Below are 21,318 nucleotides of genomic sequence, written 5' to 3'. Positions count from 1 at the left end.
ACTCTGGCTCCTCTCATGTAGTGGTGCCATACACCTTCATTATCTGTTGGCTGAATGCTATGTAACAGGGGTGAACCTAGCCTCTCTGCTGCCTGAGACAAACTATAGAAAGGCACTCCCCCCCCCCAAAAAAAAAAAAAAATCCCCAACCAAGCTATCTTTGATTGCGTGCCCCCCTAATTAAAATTATAGGAAGGGCAATGTTTATTTTTCAACTTGGCCACTTCTTATTGTTTTAGGCAATATGTAGCAGCTGCTAATTTTTACTCATCCATCCATGCTCCTGTGCTGGCCGGTTCCAACGCCTCCTCCATGGTGCACTGTAGCTGACACTAAAGAACGCCAGGATGCTACAATACAATAATTAGTGGTCAATTAGAAAAATAAATACTGCCCCCTAGTTTATTCATGGAAGAGGCTTTTTCTGAAATCAAACATCCTGATTCTTCTTTTATCTGACATTCCATTAAGAGACAATATGATCCCTCAGTGTTCTGGACCAATTGGTTCGGAACCTTGAGGGATACTATTGTATTTTACCTACATGTTTAAAACCATTTTGTGCTTGTATAGTGTTGTGACTCATCACAACACCAGGAGTTAAGAGGCTATTTAGCTATTCTTGCCCCGCAGATTGGTTTATTATACTACACTATATTTGCACTCGGTGTCTTCTCTTTATATTTTTCATCCCATTAAGAGTCAACATAACTCCTTACACATAAGATATTCAGTTAGTTCCTCTAAAGTCTGGCCAACATTATTTGCTATTATGTGTGTGGGTACCTTAAAGCATACCTCTTATTAGTTAGCAATTTTTAATAAATGAATAGGTTGTGTGACTTTAAGAAACTTTGTAATACATGTTACCAAAGGAATATGCTTCCTTCTCCACTTATCAGGCTGAGTTACTATATCTTGCAATATAATGTTCTACTGCTATAAAGAATGAGGCAATAAATCAGGTAACTATGAGCCTCCGCTCTACGTTTTCCATAGACTTCCATGCGTGAGGCTGGATACCAATATGTGTGTTGTTAGAGATAAGAGTCTGAGTGAAAGGAATGAGGAAGAAAGGAGACTGATAAGTGGACAAGGAAACATATTTGTTTAATAAGATATATTACAGGGTTTAATATATTCACCTGTACTATTCATTTATGGAAACTTGTTTCATGATTGGAGGTATACTTTTACTGTTTGCTGACACAGGTTTGGAGAATGTTTAAATCTCTTTTATGGTTTCTGTCAGTGTTACAGGCTTACTCTTAGAGAGATCTATGTATCGGTATATAGTATATCTATATGTGTGCATTATTGTGTATTTATAGGCTATTTATGTAGTTCATATTCAGTCCATATATATGTTCTCTCAAATGTATATTTTGGAAGAAGAGAAAAATTAGAATCTTTACTTTGCAAATGTTTTTCCTGCCTAGTCTGCTGAGTTCCAAACCCTTCAAATATATAGAGAATATGGATTAAACAATGGCATAAAGATAGGCCATAAATTGTAGAATGTCAACTGGACTGGAAACCCAAAGCTTTCAGTGACTGTTATAATATCACACACTTACTGGATTGCTATTTGACTTATATCTGAATATACAGTTTTAGCTAACATCTTCACACATGTGAAACAAAGTGTAATTATAAGGTTATAGCAGCCTAGTCAATATGTTATTCTTTTTAATATGAATCTTTATTACACAGGTGGAGTAGAATTACAACCCCTCTTCCAAATGCAGCCCTTACCAGAGACACACGAGTGCGATGGAGACAGAACGGCCCTGTTGTTGGGAACATGTGGGCACTCGATAACAGTTAGTATTGGCATTCTTCATTAAAAGCTAGAAAAAAAACCTCTGCTGTTGAAATGTCGTTTTTACTCCTTCACCTTCTGCTCTCTTTAGTAAATGAGCTATGGTAAACTTAACTGGCCTGACATGTGCCCATATGGAATTACGTTCATGAGAAGTGAAGTATTTATTCATATGTCTGTTGTTTATAAGTGACTTAAAAAGCGAATCTACCCAATAGTTAGAATTCTGATAAGAATAAGTGTCAAACTCAACAATAAGAAGGAGCCTTCAAACATCATCATCTCAGGCTATGGTATAGGCTACCAGTTAATAGCAAGGGGCTCCTATCATTTCTAAAGTATAAAAGAAGTATTTCAACTAATAGAACACACAGAGTATACACACACACACACACACACACACACACAACACACTCTGTTATAGTTGTCCTGTTCTGCTGGAGAATGTGTACATAGATTCATAGGAATCCACTTCTCAAAAACTACTATTTCCTGGATTCCTTGACCCCCAAATATGTAAAAGTATTTTTTATTTACTGATCACGGATCATTTATCAAAACGAAAAAGGGAAAAAGCACGGCTAATGCTTCCTCACATGCATAGTATAAAAGGGTTGCAGTTCAGAACATAGATGGTATATACAATAGTTAACCTAAAAATACATTCACGACAGACTGCACAATTTTAATAATTTCTCTAGCAACACATGGTTTAATACTGTAGTAGTTTATGAAGGAAATGTAACAACAGGAGGTAAAGTAACAATGTGTCTGTTGCTGGCTTCTGATATCATGCCGCCAGCTGAGCTGCTGATTATGGAGGTGGCGTGTGAATTCAATAAAAGGCATCAGCTCTTTTGACACACAGGCAACAATGTAACTCTATTTGCAGTTTGCTAGATAAGTTTTTATCTCAATATTTAATTTATTACTGCATTAAACACATGAATTGATTTAGATCAGGGGTGTCCAACCTCTTGGCCATATTGGAAGAAGAAGAGTTATCTTGGGCCAGACTCTAAATACACAAATAATAGTGAAATCGGGCAAGCAAAAGAAAAGGTCCATACATAATTTTCATTATATTCACAACCTCAGATGCTAAGTATGGAAGTACCCTTATCAAATAAGAAGACATACCTAACTAAACAACATTAAATGACTAACATTGCAATGGCAGGTTAAAATATTAATGATAACCTCTGCCTCGCCAAGTCATTGTGTCCACATGCAATGTCTGATGCTGTCAATTCCCCTGCCTCAGCTTGGAAGATAACACACCGGATAACACAGCTGCACACTGTTGCAAATCTGAAAGTGTATATATATATATATATATATATATATATATATATATATATATATATATATATATATATTGTATATATCTTATGGAGGAAATATTTGGGTATTGAAGATTTGATATTACTTATGTACAGTAACAAAAACCTAAGTACTGATTTACTGTACTTTTGACTAAAACAGCATAAATTGAGCTCTTATTTGAATCTGCTTGTATTAATGGGTTTTCAGGGGTATTTTTTTTAATAAAGTTTCAGGGGCTATCTGTGACTTAGATATTGATGACCTATCAATAGGATAGGCTATCTCTATCAAACCAGTGGTGACCTGACTACTGAACCTCCAGCTATCAGCTTTTTGAAGAAACCACAGTGCTCAGATGAGCATTGCAGATTATAACATCATGTTTTTGGAGTCATATGGCTTTTCTGCAACTCTGTCCTATTTAAGTAATTGGTATTAAGCTGCAATACTAAGCACAGCCACTATAAAATGTATAGCCATATGGTTGTCTGAGTTCCGCTTGTCATAAATATTAAAGTCCCAGGCACACGTTTTAAATGTATACTTTAGGTATGATTTTTCAAATCAATATTATTCTCTGATATAATATGATGTAAAATATCTATTTGAATAGCTGTGTATATAATATAGTTTTTATGATTTTCATGAGACCTACAGCTGTACGCTTATAAGATTTCCTGAACATGTAATTTAGCAATGTCTAAAAAAAATCTTGACAGTGGAGATGATAATCTCAGATCCTCTGTGATTTAAGGTTCTGAAAAGGTCAATAGTGTGCTACGCCGATATTTACGGGTCCTGTGTTAGAGTGCCCCTGAAAAATGTGTCCTTTACGTTCAGCACCCTCATCATAGATTTATTTTCATCACTTTCCCGGTTGTAATCAGAGTACATCGTTCTCTCACCACAAATCACCTGACTTGTAAATGAAATTTCTGTTACAGTTTATATTGGACCATCTTGTCTGAAGTTCTGCTCTGGTCGAGGACAATGTACAAGAACTGGTTGCAAGTGAGTGTCACATATATCTTGCAAATACCTCATCTTGTGCTGGATGTACTTATTACTGCAGTCTAGGTCAGACCTCCCACGTGACACTTTATCTTGAAGTGATGAGATTTCACTCTATTGATTTTTGCTGTGTTCTTTATTGTGTGATCATTCTTGTCATCTACGTTTCCATCACATTAAAGGTATGAAAGCATATATTTGTCAGACACTGATGATATCTAATACCACTAATGTGGTTTTTCACTAATCTGTATGTTATCATTTATATCTTAGTATCCGTGTTTTTGTTAAATACATGAGAAGCTAAACTATTAGTCAGCTACAATGTGCTTGTGTAGTAATGTGTATATGCACTGACCAACAGTGCTATTATTTTTTCTGGCAGTGTGAAATTCACAAGTTATATTTTTTGGTATCCTTCTAGTAATACATACTGTGTTTATACCATGTAGTTACATTAGAGCTTTAACTCAGCATTTTTTTTATTATAGGTGTGAACCTGGTTTTTCAGGACCAGCTTGTGAAATGGCTTCACAGACTTTCCCAATGTTTATTTCAGAAAGCTTCACCAGTTCCAGACTTTCTTCTTACCACAATTTCTACTCGATCCGTGGTGCTGAAGTTAGTTTTGGCTGTGGTGTTCTTGCTAGTGGCAAAGCTTTGATTTTTAACAAAGATGGAAGAAGGCAGCTCATTACAACCTTTCTCGATAGCTCGCAGTCCAGGTGAGTTAGTTGGAGAAGTGCAAAGCGACTGCAGCTGCTCCAGTTTTCAGATTTTCTTATCTATTTTCTTAGTAATAAAATGCATAAGCATATGTTGTTGCATTTGTATGTTAATACATGCCAGAATGCCAAATGGAAAAAAAAACAGTAATGCTATTGTAAGGTCTGTAGAACTCATATAGTCATAGATGCTAGTATTTCTCTGATCTGAAAAATATTCAACATTTGTTCATTTTAAGAACATTTCTTATGAAGCAACATAAAAAGTTAGTTTACTGTACTAAAACATAAGACAAGAATAATAAAAATGTAACAACACAATGTTCGCACATAGAAAATCTTTTAGTAAATTCTTTTACTTTGACTGTATGGGCATGTGAACATGGCAGAGTCTTGTGTAGTGTCGCTGCATATAAAATGGAATTCCTACATGTCCATATTTCATAGGAACTCTACATGAGATTGTATGATGCTGCTACAACTCACCATAATCTTCCACAGCAGCAATGTACATATTATTGAAGCATCACCATGGTACAGTATAGGACCATAGCATGCTATTAGTGCAGCCATGTGCATAAACACATGACTTATTCTTCTACACTGTCTACCAATAAGTATTCGGACATTTGTGGTAGAATAGAAAAACAGCATTTATTCGTATTCAATAGTTGGTAGAGCCTCCACGAGCGGCAATTACAGCCTCAACCCTCCAGGGCATGCTTTCCACAAGTCCTTGTATGATGGCTAGTGGTATTTTATTCCATTCGGCTTGGAGAACACAGGTAAGTTCTTTCACCGATTTTGGACGGCTGCAGTTTCGGGGGTCTGCCAACTCGGGACACATTCTGACAATCATCGTTCACCTTCCACTTCGTAATCACATAGGCCACTGTCGATTTTGTCTAACTCAGTTCGCTTGCTATGTCCCTTAAGGATCGACCATTTCTGTGGTACCCGACAATTACCCCTTTCTCGAAATCAAACAGCTCTGCACTTCGTGGCATCTTGCATGCGACTAATGCTGTTTCCTACACAATATTTAATGGCGGGAGGCGTGATATACATCACGACCACAGATATCTTCATTTGCATGGGTGTCCAAATACTTATTGGTAGATAGTGTATTGTACATGTTTTGATGGATAAAATCATTTTTCTTAGAAAAAAAAATAATCAACTGATGTTTCTAAGATTAAAGTGTTTAAGAACTGTTTCCACAGATTTCTGCAGTTTACTATACGGATTGGAAGTAAGTCTGTCTTAAGTACATGCAAAGCCCCCAACAAGCCTGGAGAGGGCGTTTTACTGCACTACTCTCATGACAATGGTATTACTTGGAAACTGCTAGAGCATTATTCTTATCTTAACTATCATGAACCAAGGTATGTTAAATGCATTTGTGTCAATACTTTTAAAAGGATACATGTTTGTTGTTCCCCTTAAATTTTAAAATCTGTGTTGTTCTGTCTTAATAGTAGCTTTTTGCAGACTGAGTAATTCCTCTGTGGTTTCTCTGATTCTGCTTAAATTTGACCTAAAACTACTCCAGATCTTGACACAAGTCCTAAAAGTAGATAAATAGAACCAAATCAAAGAAATGAGTAAAAAATATTAGACTTAGTCATTTATTTCCAGAAGAAAATGATCCAATATCAAATATATGTAAGTATCCAAAGTGTATGAAGCTATAGGCCGGGGCCTCACAGTGTGGGCAAATACGTATCATGCTTTGGGCTGTTTTGCTGCAACTGGGTCAGGACACATGCCATCATTGATGGAACAAGGATTTCTGAATTTCTGAATCCTGCAAATTCTAAAAGAAAAATGTAAAGACATATGTCCATGAACTGCCTCGCAAGTGAACATGGGTCATACAGATAGACAATGACTCTAAGCAAGTCACTCTACCAAAGCATGGCAAAGAAGAATAGTTGAAAGTAAAAACTTTCGAACGGACAAGTCAAAGTCCTGACCTTAATCCAAAGGAAATGTTGTTGGAAGGATCTGAAGCTATATGTTTATGGAAAGAAAGCGCCAAAAAAAAGAATTGAAGCTGTTTTGTATAGGGGAATGGGCTAAAACTCCTTCTCCACCATTTTAGCAATAAAAATATGTGGTAATTTTAAATTAAATTTTGTAAAAAAAAAAAATTCTGAATGGTACGCAAACTTTTAAGCACGACTATATATTGAAGTGTTTTCTAACTACAATCTTCTTACGAATTTGACCTTTTATATTTAACTCTCTGGCCTTTATGTTGCCTCTCTGCTATACAGAATTCCTTCTTCTGCTCCACCTACTTCCTAAAACTCAATGTTGAGAAAATTAAATTCAGAGTTTTAACCCATCCCAATTAATCCTCCTATCAGATCCATCATTATCAGTGATTGGTTCCACAATTTTCCTTGTCTTAAAAATCTGCTGCCTTATGAGCACACTGTAGTTTGCAAAAGTTTAGGAAGATGTGGAAAAATTGCTGCAAGGAATGATTTAAAGAAAAATAAAGTGTTAATAGTTCTGCTGATTTACAAAATGCAAAGTGAATGAACTGTAGTATCAACATTTGGCACAACCACTTTTTACCTTCAAAACCTTCTAGATACACTTGCACACAGTTTTTGAAGGAACTTGGCAAGATTGTTCCAATCAACTACTGCATCATGTAATTCCAGACAGGATTGATGATGTTAAGACCAGGGCTCTGAAGGGCTTATACAATCACTTCCAGGACTCATTGTTCTTCTTTACATTGAGGACAGTTTGTAATGGCATTGGCTGTAAAGTTGGAGTCATTGACCTGCTGCAGAATGAGGTCAGCAAGTCAGACAAAGATTTCAAAGCAAACTGGGTTTCATGCTCTTTTGGAAAAAGCACCAAGAACCAGGAAACTTTAAAGGACCAAAAACACAGTGGTCAGCCAAGGAAACTTCAGGTTTACTTGCTTTTGAAATTGAAATAAGTCCAACAATGTATCAGCTCAGACCCAGATATACCCATCTACTGTCTGGAGAAATCTGTCCGGAGGAGTTTTCTCTTTTCTGGTTTCAGTTTTTAAATGGCGGACAACTGGTGAATCCCAATATAGTCAATGGGGTCTGCTGATGTCCTTGAGTACGACAGATACTGGTGAAGATGTGAACTTAGTCTTACTTAGCCAGTCTGCCCAGCAGTCAATGAGCAGTTGTTTCCTCCATATGGATGAGCAGGGCCCCATCGCCTAAACTCTGCTTGTTCTCATCATGTCTGGTATTCATTCTTAGTTGCAGTCCAGAAGTACAGATAGTAATTAATGAATATAGATAAGAAGATGGTTCAGCCCTTTAATTTATATTCCAGTTACTAAACCATGGATGTTGGTGAGCCCAGTGTAACTGTTTAATAATGCTGTTTCAGGTGTTCATGCTGTGGGCTTGGCTGCTGCTGGACGTAATGGGTTTCTAATCCATAGTGAACTCTGCTGTGAGCTCCCATATAGTATACACTTGTATAGTTTCAACTTGCTGTAAAAAAGCACCTTTGTATTATATGATCAGTGTCACTCAGCTCATATATAGTATAATCATCTGCCAAATGTTGACCTCCTCCTGGGAAAACACCGATATATATACCAGTGTCCATATCATTTTGTAGGCTTATACCACGTGACAGCTATAAAACACATGGACATCTATATCCGCAAAACTGTGCGTCGTTGCTCTAAATAAGTACTACTCCAAAATTATTTGACCAGCTAGAACATTAGCAATACAGATGGTATATTTAGCATTATCAGATTATCTGATTTGTTCAGCAGAACAAGTTGGGTAGGAGTCAGGGAAGCTGGGGGTTAGAATGTAGGAGGGGGACCAAAGCTGAATTCTGGCACTAGGGTCTATGAGCCTTTAGCTATATACCTGATTACATTACTATATCTACTGTCTCCATCATTCTTCCTTTGTAGATTGTTAGCCATTGTAGTACGTCCATACCTGCCACTCTAGAAGCACATGTTTAACATAATTGCTTGTTTTTACTCTTAGTGTATGCTACATGTTTAAAGATCATAAGGGAATATGCTGTCCACATTATTACACACCATAACAAGAGAGGGTGGCATAGTTGAGAAAGGGTGTAGCTGAAGATTCACTATATTTGCACTAAAATTGACCAACTGATTCACAAATTTGCTCTGTAAGTCTATGAAAGTGTGAAATTCAGGCTCTCCTAGAGTTACACTGGCTGGTGTGTGAATTGTTAGGACAGTCTGCCAATCACATCACCAGAAAAGGGTACTGTTAAGAGGCTGAATAAAGTGATTGGGCTTGTCATTAATTTTACATTCATATGCCCTGTACTACAAGGCTATAGCATAAAAAGTTTGGCTGAAGTGGGGTTTTAATACATATTTAGACCTGGACACTGTTTCAGTATTAGCCCCCTTGGACACAATTGTATGAATGGTTAGTATGCTATCTGGGTTTTTCCTGGATAGCACACTGACCCATTAATTTCTATGGGCCCATTCACATGACCATGAATTACAGTGTCAGGTGTGTGGGCCAACAGTCTGGGCTGCAAAATATGGAAGAGGTCCTATTCCCGTCCACTTTTGCAGCCCTGCTTCCGCGGCTCCTATTCATTGAATGAAAGGAAACACGGCCGGTGCATGAGCAGCACATGGGTGACATCTGTGTGTCACCAGCGTGCTGCCCATGCAGTTCATTAACAGCAGCCAGATAGCACACAGTCTTGTGCCACCAGCTTTAGACAAATCTAGAAAAACTTCCTTAATGGCTATACTATAACAACAAAAACTTTAGGTAAGCCTTAGGCCTTATTTATACAACAATGTAAAAGGGCCTTATGATGAACATTTTTTAACAGCCATCACAAGGCTGTTTTAAAAGAAATGACAGTGAATGAGTGTATTCACCTCTGTTTTTTATGGACAGAAAAACAATTAAAGGAAGGACATGTTTATATTTGTCTGTCTTGACCAACACACAGACTTAGTAGAAATCAATGGGTAACAATGGACTGACGTCAAAGTTATATCCGTTAAAAACAGATCAGTGGGTTGGGTCAAATAAAAAAGACCAATATAATTCATCCATTTTTTAATTTTATTTAAGCACTCCATTAAAAACAGATGCAAAGCAGATGACACTTGATCATCAAAAATGAATAAATGAACACAGAACTGATGTAAAACGACCATTAAAAATAGACCAATTCTTCCATTTTTCACAGCTGAGAAATAGATACGATCATGTGAATATAATCTGAATCCTTCACAACATGATTAAAATAATTTTCCATTTTCATCTCTTTACGCAGGTAGATTATTTCAGTGTAAGCAAATGATAACTCTTTTTATTGATACAGACAACAATCCACAGTCGAGCAATCTTTACAATGTACTTGTAAAGTATTGATGAATTGGCTAAGGATTTATTTTCCATATTGTAGAGCACTATAAGGATTCATTATGCAGTGTTTTCAGCAGAGGATCCATATATTTCACATAATGAAAAGGAGCAAGACATGCATTATGCATCATTCAGATCACATGCGTCTATTTGTAGGCTGCGTTAGGTATTACAAAGTATGCTAGCCTCATTCATAAATCTGCCATCAAAAGATGAAATTCCTAGACTGGAACTCTGACTTGTAATACTGTAAACTCACAGCCACTGGTTTATTTGTAGAAGGATAAAACCATCTTATTGCCTTTACCATTAAATTACGACTTTGATGGGAATCATAATTTTTAGATTCTTTCAAAGGATTGTTATATTGAAAATGTAGTGAACCCAGGGGGGCATGTTTTATTAAAAAAAACAGTAAATTAAACAGATTGAAAGTTGGAATTGTACTGTATATAGTTAAATATATGTAGCTAAATTAGGCATTAGTATTATATAGTTAATTTCAGTACACGTTCTCAATTAGCACATATAATGAGAGACTTTACCAATACAAGATTTGAGGCAAAAACATATGGATGAAAGATTTACTGGAGCTTCAGCCTGCTTCAAAAATGTTGGTTTGCTCCACTCCCATATGCAACATTTGCTCCTGGAGATTAGATATTATTCTTAATTTTCCTTGCCGTTTGTCAAGTGCACCTTTATTGTCACAGCTGCCACAGTAAATTAAATGACCCTGCACATTTTCCTATACCCTAAGGAATTGGTCTATGTCTGATTTCCATACATACAAAGCGCATATTTATATACTGCAGTGCATAAGCTATTCTTTTTCCTTTTTTTTTTGCTAGACTACATTTGTAGAATAATGAAAATAAACTATGCAAACATATTTCATACCTATATATGGAAATAGGTGAACAATTGATTTCAATCATACAATATTGATATGGGTTTTAAAAGCTACATTGCAGATACACTTGTAACTATCATTTTGCAGTCAAATTTCTCCATTCCCTTTGCCCCCAAAAGACAGTAGAACAAGGAACAATATGAGATTAAACACAGGGATTCCTTCAGTCTATATTCATGGAAACACGTAGTAGCCTTATATTCACTTACCAAGCCCCCCTTACTGCTCCTAATCTGACATCCACTGCTAAATTTATTTTGTACTCCCAATGGATTGTTACCTAATTGAAGTTAGAAATCAGATGTAGCCATAAAAGTCCAAGGAGACGGATGCTGGGAGGTTTGAGGGAGAGAACAAAAGAAGAAGCACAGAGCACAGAGTATGTTCTGTCCACACAAGTGCTTTATTTAGATCACTACTGTTCAGTATTTCTCTCTTTCTGGGTGAGAGAGAGTTAAAGAGCAGAATTGGTTTTCTCCATGTGCTGTGTATAGGAGACATCTTACGTCCTCAAAATCTTGACCAAAAAACTTCGTCTCAACTTAGTATACATCTAGGAAGTTAGGATTAGGCTGTTTTGTTTTTTTTGTTTTTCCTCCCACACTCATTCACCAATTTTTCCTTTGTGTTTACCTGAACTGGTTAAATGTTAATATTCTCCATTTTTTCTTTTTTTGTGGAACTTTGTCCTTTACCTCCCTCCTAAACACATAATGTATTCTCCATAGTTAAACTTAGCCACAAGTCATTTATGATTTTTTTTTTCTGCTAGGTATGTCCTAGCCAACTGTGTTATTGTTGTAAAGTGGACAAGCCTAGGAGTTACAGCAGCACTGCCATGAAACAGTAGAGCAAATAAATTCACATATAGGAGCCGTTAGGGGATGAAACAGGTGGCACATACAAATCGCTTACTCTTGGCTGTATCACACATTGCAAAATTACAAACTGCCTCTGTAAGTGACCTTAGATGAAGAATTGTCCATCAGGAAAACGACATAGGTTTTTATAGTCAAGCAGCAGCACACAATCCTAAGATCACCTTATGCAGTGCCATATCAGCTGGAGCGGTATAAACTATAACATCTACTTTAAAATTTAGTAGAGGAAGGATAATAGATAACACACATGTTTTTCAGCATTTGGGCAAGGCCACTTATTTCCTATGAATGTTAATAATACTCCACACTAAGAGGTTTTAGACAATTGTATGTTTCGAAATATGTGACAGCAAGGGTAAGCCCTTTCCTGTTTAAGCATAACCGTGGACAAAATGCGGTCTATAATAACATATTCTGATGTGTGTAAGAAGGCGATCATCAACCTTCTCCATCTCACATCAATATACATTAGTCCCTACATATATGCTTAATATGTTCTCATGTTTAGAAAAAAAATAAAAAAAAACATTTTCTTTAAAAGTCCTCTAACAGTTCTCTGCAGGGTTTTTTTTATGGTAAAATGCATGTAGCGGACAAACTGCGATCTCTAAAACCATTGCGGTTTTGGAAATCACAGCATGTCAATTATATCTACGAAAACTCTGGCGAAAAGCTATGAGAACTTTCCAGACAAAGCGGTACAGAAGGGACCAAGATGCGTTGCAGCCCTGTTTTTTCTCACTTTTTTTTGCTACAGAACGCTTTGTTGAGCCTTAACTGTAAAAAAAAAAAAAAAAATGGCTTTGTTGCTGCCAATGATAACCAATCACAATACAGCTTTAATTTTCCAAAATCACTATAAGAAATGAAATGCCATCAATCACACAATACACAAGATAATCTAAATGTGTTCTGAATACGTTCCATACAAGTTAAATGTTCTCCTTAAATTATTGTACTTTCAGTGCTTTCTGATCTTCCCTTCTCCTGCTACAATATATCTAATTGTAATGTATTTATGTATTTGTGAAGTAAAGTGATTTTGTTATCTCTTCATAATTTTGTTTTTGTTTCAGAATTATATCGGTGGAGCTACCTGAAGAAGCCAAGCAGTTTGGAATTCAGTTTAGGTGGTGGCAGCCATACCACTCTGGGCAAGGGGAAGATGTTTGGGCTATTGATGAGATCATCATGACATCAGTGTTGTTCAATAGTATCAGCCTGGACTTTACTAATCTTGTGGATGTTACTCAGTCTCTTGGATTTTATTTGGGAAACGTTCAGCCATTTTGTGGACATGACTGGACTTTATGGTAAGATTCTTATTGGAGAGTGTACAGAAGCATTACTTTCATAGGCTGCCTTAATACAGAGTTTACGCTCCACTCATTCTGAACGTAAACTCGTTCAGAGTGAGCGGCGTAAAACAGATCCCATTGACTTCTATGGGTACCGGCTTACGCGTGCTACCCATTGAAATCAATGGGAGGCTTTTTTACCTATTGCCTCCCATGCCATCTTTGTAGAGTCTGTAATGTACCAAAAAAGTGGATTCCCCAAAGGAGGGACCTCATTTTGAAAATTGCACCCCTCAAAGAATTTATTAGGGGGTGTAGTGAGTATTAGTATCCCAGACATGACTGCACAGCGGATGGTGAAGAGGGAATATGTTAGCTTTGCAGAGGACATTGGGAACACCAAATTCCCTACTATGTCCCAGTAGCTCCTATGATTGGGGGAGTCACTCTGGGGGTCACTTCCGGTGTCTTTTCCCTCATAAGCTGTAAATCTGGGGGTGTCCCCTGATGTATGCTCACACAGCTTCTTTTTTTTCGTTTTTTTTTTTATAAAATTCATTTCTATAGAAAAAAAGGAATTTGGGGGGCTTTAAAACTTTATTAATTTTTTTAAAACACTATTTTTTTTCACTTTTTTTTCACTTTTTCATGTGTCCATTTAGGACACTTCAATCAGCAATGCTTTGATTGCTGATAGTATTATGCAGGAGGGTGGCAGGGGGAAGTTCATGGAACCCTATGGATGTGATTGTCATCTTTGACCATCACATTCAAAGGGTTAAAACCTCCAGGGAGCGCAGCTCCAACCGGAGGTAAGTGGAACCAGGTGATAGCCGACTGTAAGAGCTAGGTCCGATGCTTTACATGACGTAGTATTACTTCATGGTGATCTAAGTACCTAGCGACCATGAAGTAATAGTACACCATGGGTCGTTAAGGGGTTAAAAACAAAAATATTGATCAATGTTTACCACCACCATGAAGAACAATGTGTTACGAACTATCTCAAAATCACTAATGTAAGTTAAAGTGTCTCAAAAGTATTGCCATATAAAGTGACACATCAGTTTTGAAAAATGAGGATGTTTCCTTAAGGCACTTTTAGGCTGTGCTACCAAGGGGTTAACAACTTCATTTTTCAACTTAAAGTGGACCTTTAACCTCCTCCACCAACTCAATTACTCTGCATCCCCTACGAAATGTTACTGTATTGATTCTGGCACAGCTGGAATTTTGTTCTATAGCATTTACAATTCATGATTGCTGTTAGTTTTGGTGCCTGATGTGCTACTTAAGCATAGTGGGTGGTGTCAGGAGGTGCAGACAAGGATATGTGATTCTGGGTTCTGACACTGGCTGCTTCTGATTGGACAGTGTTAGAGAGCTCACACTCCCTTGCTTGTGTCCCCCTGAGACCACACACTTCACTGTAGAATGCCTAACTGGCATATCAGGCACCAAAACTAATGGTACTGATTGTTTGGGAATGGTGAGGGCTAGAGAAAAATTTCCAACTGTGCCAGAATCAATGGAGTGGCCCCAATCAAAGGATATAAAGAACTGGAGTTGGTGGTGGTTAAGATCCCATATAATTCTGTAAAGTGTATTAAAATCCTACTTTTACTATATAATCTACTGTATGTAACAAACTTTCAAGACCATTCAGTTAATTAATTGTGATGCAACATGACTTGTACAGGAACTACAGTTGGAGTTATTGTAAGACCTTAGGAAACCAAAATAATAGTCATATCCCCATGGGCAGCTAGAGAAGCAGCAGCGCGGTGTTATCACCTAACATGTTACAGCAATCTGATTCCACTTTGTGATCATCTTTCTATCTGAACGGGTTCGGCTGTGCATGCAGCAGCAAATGTGCTCTAGCCGTGATAATGAGGCTATGGCAGTAGCATTATCCACTTCAGCAAGAACATGGGAAGTTCTCACAGCTCATTAACATGAATCAACATGACTTGCCCCACATTGCTTGCATCTCCCTAATCTACAAATCATCATTGGAGTGAAATAAACATATTGCATTGAGCTTTACTTTATTATATTGTTTTAGTGCATTTACGTATGATAATGTTTTTTAAACTGAGATGATTCTTAAATGTGAAATCTCATATCTACACATATATGTTATATTTTTCCAAGAGTTACAAGGTTTCACACCTTGAAATATATCCATTATATGAAATATGAATCTCTGACCTTGCCTTTCTCTCCAGATAGTATCAAGGTCACACTTGTTCCTCGGTAAATTGTGGTTAGTTTAATTCTTATTGCATCCCTCCAACTGCTTGTTCATTCAGCTCTCAGCTGTTTTTTACCCCCTGTTTTTATGTAAAGGTTTATGTGCATGAAAATTGTCCTCAATGGGGAATCTCTAGAATTGATTTTTTTTTTTTTCAAATCATGTAAACTGCTGTTACTGTGCAGATTTGTCTCTACTATTTAATAAATAAAGGCATTCCAAGTGCATTATTTTTACACAAGTGAGACAATCTATTAACTGTTTAGTAGACACTACTACGGAATCATATGCCTTATGATTATTTATGAAAAATAAAATTCCCCAAGCAAAGAGCATGTTTACCCACTTTAAAATCCTGTGTGGTGTCTATCACCAGAGCAGGCATTAAAGTACGTCCATGGTCTTTTCCCTTCAATAAAAACTCATCTACTGAAAGATATCTTATATCCTTTATTAGAAATATAATGAGGCAGATTTACTAACGAAAATGCTCCATAGGCTATATTCATATGTCCACATTTCATGTATGGGTCTGTGAGAAAACGGATGACATCCATGTTAATCATCAAAAAGCAAGTTCATTTTCTTTCACTGATGTCGATAAATCACGTAATTTTCTGAGACCATTAGGCTGTGGCACCAGGTTGCGAAAACGCAGCATTTTCGCTTCTACGGAAAAGGCACGTCAAAAAAACTCTGTTTTATAGTACCTGCAAAGTGGGTGGGATTCAGGCTAATACTATCCACATTGCAGAAAAAATCTACAGCTGAAAAGCTGCATTTTTAAAAAACGTTCCTGTTTTTAAAAATTGCAGCATGTCCATAATACCTGCTGAAATGCTGATGTTTTCCATATAAGTGTTATAGGGGTAAAAAGTCTGAAAAGGAAAACTCTGTGAAAACGCACTGAAAAATGATGCGGAAAAAACGCAATGCATTTCCGACGCATTTTTTACCGACAAGTTTAAATTATTACTTTTTTCATTCCTTCTGAAGGCCTTTCTGTCCTGGCTGCTCAGGGCTTTGCTACCTTTAACATTCCATATGCACATTCATTATGCTTTCAAATATTTTATGGAAATTAACAGTTGAAGTGAATATAAGAAACTTAAGGACTTTTTCCTCTCATAACATATATTATAATTTGCTGTTATCACCTGCCTAGCAAACAGACATCCTTGAGCAGATTACAGAAAAATCTCTCTCATCAGCGCTTAATTCACATCCATGCAACTCAGTCCTGCTAAGATCTGCTTAAAAGCTATTATTAAAGAGGACCTTTCATCAGATCGGGCACAGGCAGTTTTATATACTGCTGGAAAGCTGACAGAGCGCTGAATTCAGCGCAACGTCAGCTTTCCCGATCTGTGCCCCGGGTAAAGCGCTATCGGTCCCAGTACCGTAATGCTTTACAGTCAGAAGGGCGTTTCTGACACTTAGCCAGGGATGCCCTTCTGCCCAAACGCACCTATTGCGCTGTACAGTGTGAGCGGGGAGGAACGCCTCCTCCCTCTGCTCACACAGCTCGTCCATAGACGAGTATTATCAGGAGAGGGAGGGGGGAGTTCCTCCCCGCTCCACAGTACAGCGCGATAGGCCCTGCTGGGCAGAAGGGCGTCCCTGGCTAACTGTCAGAAATGCCCTTCTGACTGTAAAGCACTACGGTACCGGGACCGATAGCACTTTACCCGGGGCACAGATCGGGATAGCTGACAGTGCACTGAATTCAGCGCACTGTCAGCTTTCCAGCAGTATATAAAACTGCCTGTGACCGATCTGATGAAAGGTCCTCTTTAAATGTGATATAAAATAGAGAAATCTTACTATGTATGCTCCAGGAGCTTGTTCCTCTCTGCTTGCTTTTGCCTCACTGGGCTCCTCCTTCTTCTTCCCCTCCTCTTCTTCTTTTAAATAAATGATGTACATACAGACACGTTTTTGTACATGGCCATGCGCTTCTGCTCACTATGCACCCCCACAATTGCCTCCTACTGTATGTTATATCCCCAGTCTACACTTATATATTATATTGCTGTATTTTGCAGGAAATTGCAAAAAAAAATTGAAACCTCTGCCATCTGTTACTAACCTAGATACTTGACTGGCAATGACCATTTCTTATCATCTACAAAGTTCTGACAATTTTGGATACACAAATTTACTAAATGTGTTTTGTTCTTAAAAGTTTTACAGGAGACTCTAAACAATCTACCAGTACTCGCTATGTAGAGACACAATCCATGCAGATTGGAGCATCTTATATGATCCAGTTCAACTTAGTAATGGGATGTGGTGAGAAATTCACTCCTCATATGGACAATCAAGTTAAGTTGGAGTATTCAACCAATCATGGACTCACATGGCATCTTGTGCAGGAGGTAAGAAAAACCTCATAGAAACATATGCTTGTTATTTTAAATACATTAAAGTGAAATAAAGATGACTATGTATTTCTGTTTCTAAAAGCTATTAATGAAGGGGTTGGTCAAGACTTCATATTGATAATCTATCCTTAATCTATTCTTCATATAGGTCATTGATATGAGATCAGTGGAAGTCTGTCACCTGGCAGCCCTCTGGTAGGCTAATATCTGCATAGTGTATGGAGCTGGAAGCAGATGGATCTGTACACTGTGTAGTTGCTGTGCTGGATGACAACCAATCCAATCTAATATCGACCTATCCTAGAGAAAAGCCAATATAATGTCTTGGATAATCATCTTAGTTTATGAAGATATGTAACGCTTTTCAGTAATCCCAACAGATTAAATTGTAAATTAATTGTGAAAGATCTTTCTAATAAGAAGAGGAAGGGTACTCAGACTAGGAGAAATAACTTTCTCATCAGGTGCCATATAACTACCAGTGCAAAGGTTTCATAAGTGGCCCCCCTATCACCACCACTTAGAAATACCTGACTTGCACAAATTATAATGCCCCCTTACACAGGGACGCTTGCACAGTATAATGCCTCTCTAGTGGCCCTATACAATATAATGTCCCCTCCAGCTACCCCCAAGCTACCTCCAAGTGCACATTATAATATCCCCCTAAAGCTATCTACACATATTGATGAGTTGAATTTTGTGCAGTTCGGAATGGCGGGATAGCATATGCAGGACTGTCCTCCTGTGCCAAGGGGGCCTCCACTATTATAGGGCCCAGCACAAGTGCACCGTTGGCCCTATGGTTATAGCACCCCTGACCAGGCATCTGTGTCAGTATCGGATGAAAGAAACATGGTTGACAGCCCAGAAGGGCTGTTCAGTAAATTGTGTTACAACATTAGAGGAGAAGGACTTAGGAATTTTAGTTGACAAAAATATTTAAGGCTAAAGCCCCACATAGCGAGCTGCAGCCGAAAAGCAATGTGGAAAAGACTTTAGTGGAATCGCATTGCCTTTTTTCACAGAAAGTCTGCAGAGTTTTATTTTTATTATATCTATAAGGAAAATACCAGTGTGCAGTATAGGGTTCTCAGGGGTTGTCTCATGAAGATAACCCCTTTTCCTATAACATTACAGGGCAAAGAAGAGATGCCTCACTCAGCACCCTTCCATACACACTCACAAACTTGTCAGCATACGGCTGTTACACACATATATATATACACTCACCGGCCACTTTATTAGGCACACCATGCTAGTAACGGGTTGGACCCCTTTTTGCCTTCAGAACTGCCTCAATTCTTCATGGCATAGATTCAACAAGGTGCTGGAAGCATTCCTCAGAGATTTTGGTCCATATTGACATGATGGCATCACACAGTTGCCGCAGATTTGTCGGCTGCACATCCATGATGCGAATCTCCCGTTCCACCACATCCCAAAGATGCTCTATTGGATTGAGATCTGGTGACTGTGGATGACATTGGAGTACAGTGAACTCATTGTCATGTTCAAGAAACCAGTCTGAGATGATTCCAGCTTTATGACATGGCGCATTATCCTGCTGAAAGTAGCCATCAGATGTTGGGTACATTGTGGTCATAAAGGGATGGACATGGTCAGCAACAATACTCAGGTAGGCTTTGGCATTGCAACGATGCTCAATTGGTACCAAGGGGCCCAAAGAGTGCCAAGAAAATATTCCCCACACTATGACACCACCACCACCAGCCTGAACCGTTGATACAAGGCAGGATGGATCCATGCTTTCATGTTGTTGACGCCAAATTCTGACCCTACCATGCGAATGTCGCAGCAGAAATCGAGACTCATCAGACCAGGCAACGTTTTTCCAATCTTCAATTGTCCAATTTCGATGAGCTTGTGCAAATTGTAGCCTCAGTTTCCTGTTCTTAGCTGAAAGGAGTGGCACCCGGTGTGGTCTTCTGCTGCTGTAGCCCATCTGCCTCAAAGTTCGACGTACTGTGCGTTCAGAGATGCTCTTCTGGCTACCTTGGTTGTAACGGGTGGCTATTTGAGTCACTGTTGCCTTTCTATCAGCTCGAACCAGTCTGGCCATTCTCCTCTGACCTCTGGCATCAACAACGCATTTCCGCCCACAGAACTGCCACTCACTGGATGTTTTTTCTTTTTCGGACCATTCTCTGTAAACCCTAGAGATGGTTGTGCGTGAAAATCCCAGTAGATCAGCAGTTTCTGAAATACTCAGACCAGCCCTTCTGGCACCAACAACCATGCCACGTTCAAAGGCACTCAAATCACCTTTCTTCCCCATACTGATGCTCGGTTTGAACTGCAGGAGATTGTCTTGACCATGTCTACATGCCTAAATGCACTGAGTTGCCGCCATGTGATTGGCTGATTAGAAATTAAGTGTTAACGAGCAGTTGGACAGGTGTACCTATTAAAGTGGCCGGTGAGTGTATGTATTTATATGTTTAATACATATTATCCATTAGTTTTACTGGTCAGCATATAGTACAACATTTTCACTGCAGGGGAAATATTTAGCTAACCACAGCCTATTCTTTCAATCCAACACAGCCTATTCCATCTATGAATGTCAATTAAAAAGGGATTGTATTCCTTAGTCAACTTCTTTCACCTACTTTACAACACTGTAAAGGGTCCATATACATAAGGCAAAGTCGGCAAAACCTGGTGATTTTAATAGGATAAGTCATCTATTTAATGTGAGGGGTACTGACAGATGGTGTTGGGGAAAGAAGGATCAAAGCAACAATTTAATCTAGCATAGTCTTGTACAGTTTTCCTTTCTCCTTCTGATGTAGTCTAGTGGGGAAATGAAAGAAAAAAACACTTGTACTCATTAGAGCTTGATAAAAGAAAATGAATAAATAGAACAAGACCCCATACAGCAGCGATCCTTCATCCTATTTATTCCTATGTTATTTACATTAATATTTATTTTGATGTTTATTTAAATTAGAAATAGAAATTCACACAAAGATATCAAGATGTTTTATGTTATTGTATGATTTGTGGAGTGAACTTTCTGGTAGACCTCTAATTATCTTGTGAAAAAACATTTGCATTGAAGCTTTTTAGTTGTGGGTTCTCCTTACAGACGAATGGAATACACAATGGGAATATTTGGTTCCATTGTGCCTGTGTTATCTCAAATTAGTCCTGATGACTGAGTGTTGAGCAGAATGCCTGCCGCGTAATTAGTTTTGCCACACCACCAGGTGTTTTCTTGATAAAAGTATAATAATGAACGCAAATGACTTTTTGGGGACAATTTA

General features: G+C 38.0%; 1 protein-coding gene across 4 annotated transcripts in view; it reads left to right on the top strand.

Annotated features, from left to right (window-relative positions):
- RELN (reelin) overlaps positions 1 to 21,318 on the top strand; it is a 372,556-nt gene that overhangs the window by 223,069 nt on the left and 128,169 nt on the right. For all 4 annotated transcript variants that reach the window (XM_075274073.1, XM_075274072.1, XM_075274071.1 and 1 more), the window contains exons 16-21: positions 1,714 to 1,823; positions 4,093 to 4,159; positions 4,651 to 4,884; positions 6,108 to 6,269; positions 13,166 to 13,402; positions 17,830 to 18,022. In XM_075274073.1, the coding sequence (XP_075130174.1) occupies positions 1,714 to 1,823; positions 4,093 to 4,159; positions 4,651 to 4,884; positions 6,108 to 6,269; positions 13,166 to 13,402; positions 17,830 to 18,022 (1,003 nt within the window). The remainder of the gene's footprint in view (positions 1 to 1,713; positions 1,824 to 4,092; positions 4,160 to 4,650; positions 4,885 to 6,107; positions 6,270 to 13,165; positions 13,403 to 17,829; positions 18,023 to 21,318) is intronic.

The sequence above is a fragment of the Leptodactylus fuscus genome, chromosome 5 (assembly GCF_031893055.1).
Source record: "Leptodactylus fuscus isolate aLepFus1 chromosome 5, aLepFus1.hap2, whole genome shotgun sequence".
Classification (NCBI taxonomy): Eukaryota; Metazoa; Chordata; class Amphibia; order Anura; family Leptodactylidae; genus Leptodactylus; species Leptodactylus fuscus.
The sequence above is the reverse complement of the archived record's forward strand: the minus strand, read 5'-3'. Positions and strand labels throughout refer to the sequence as shown.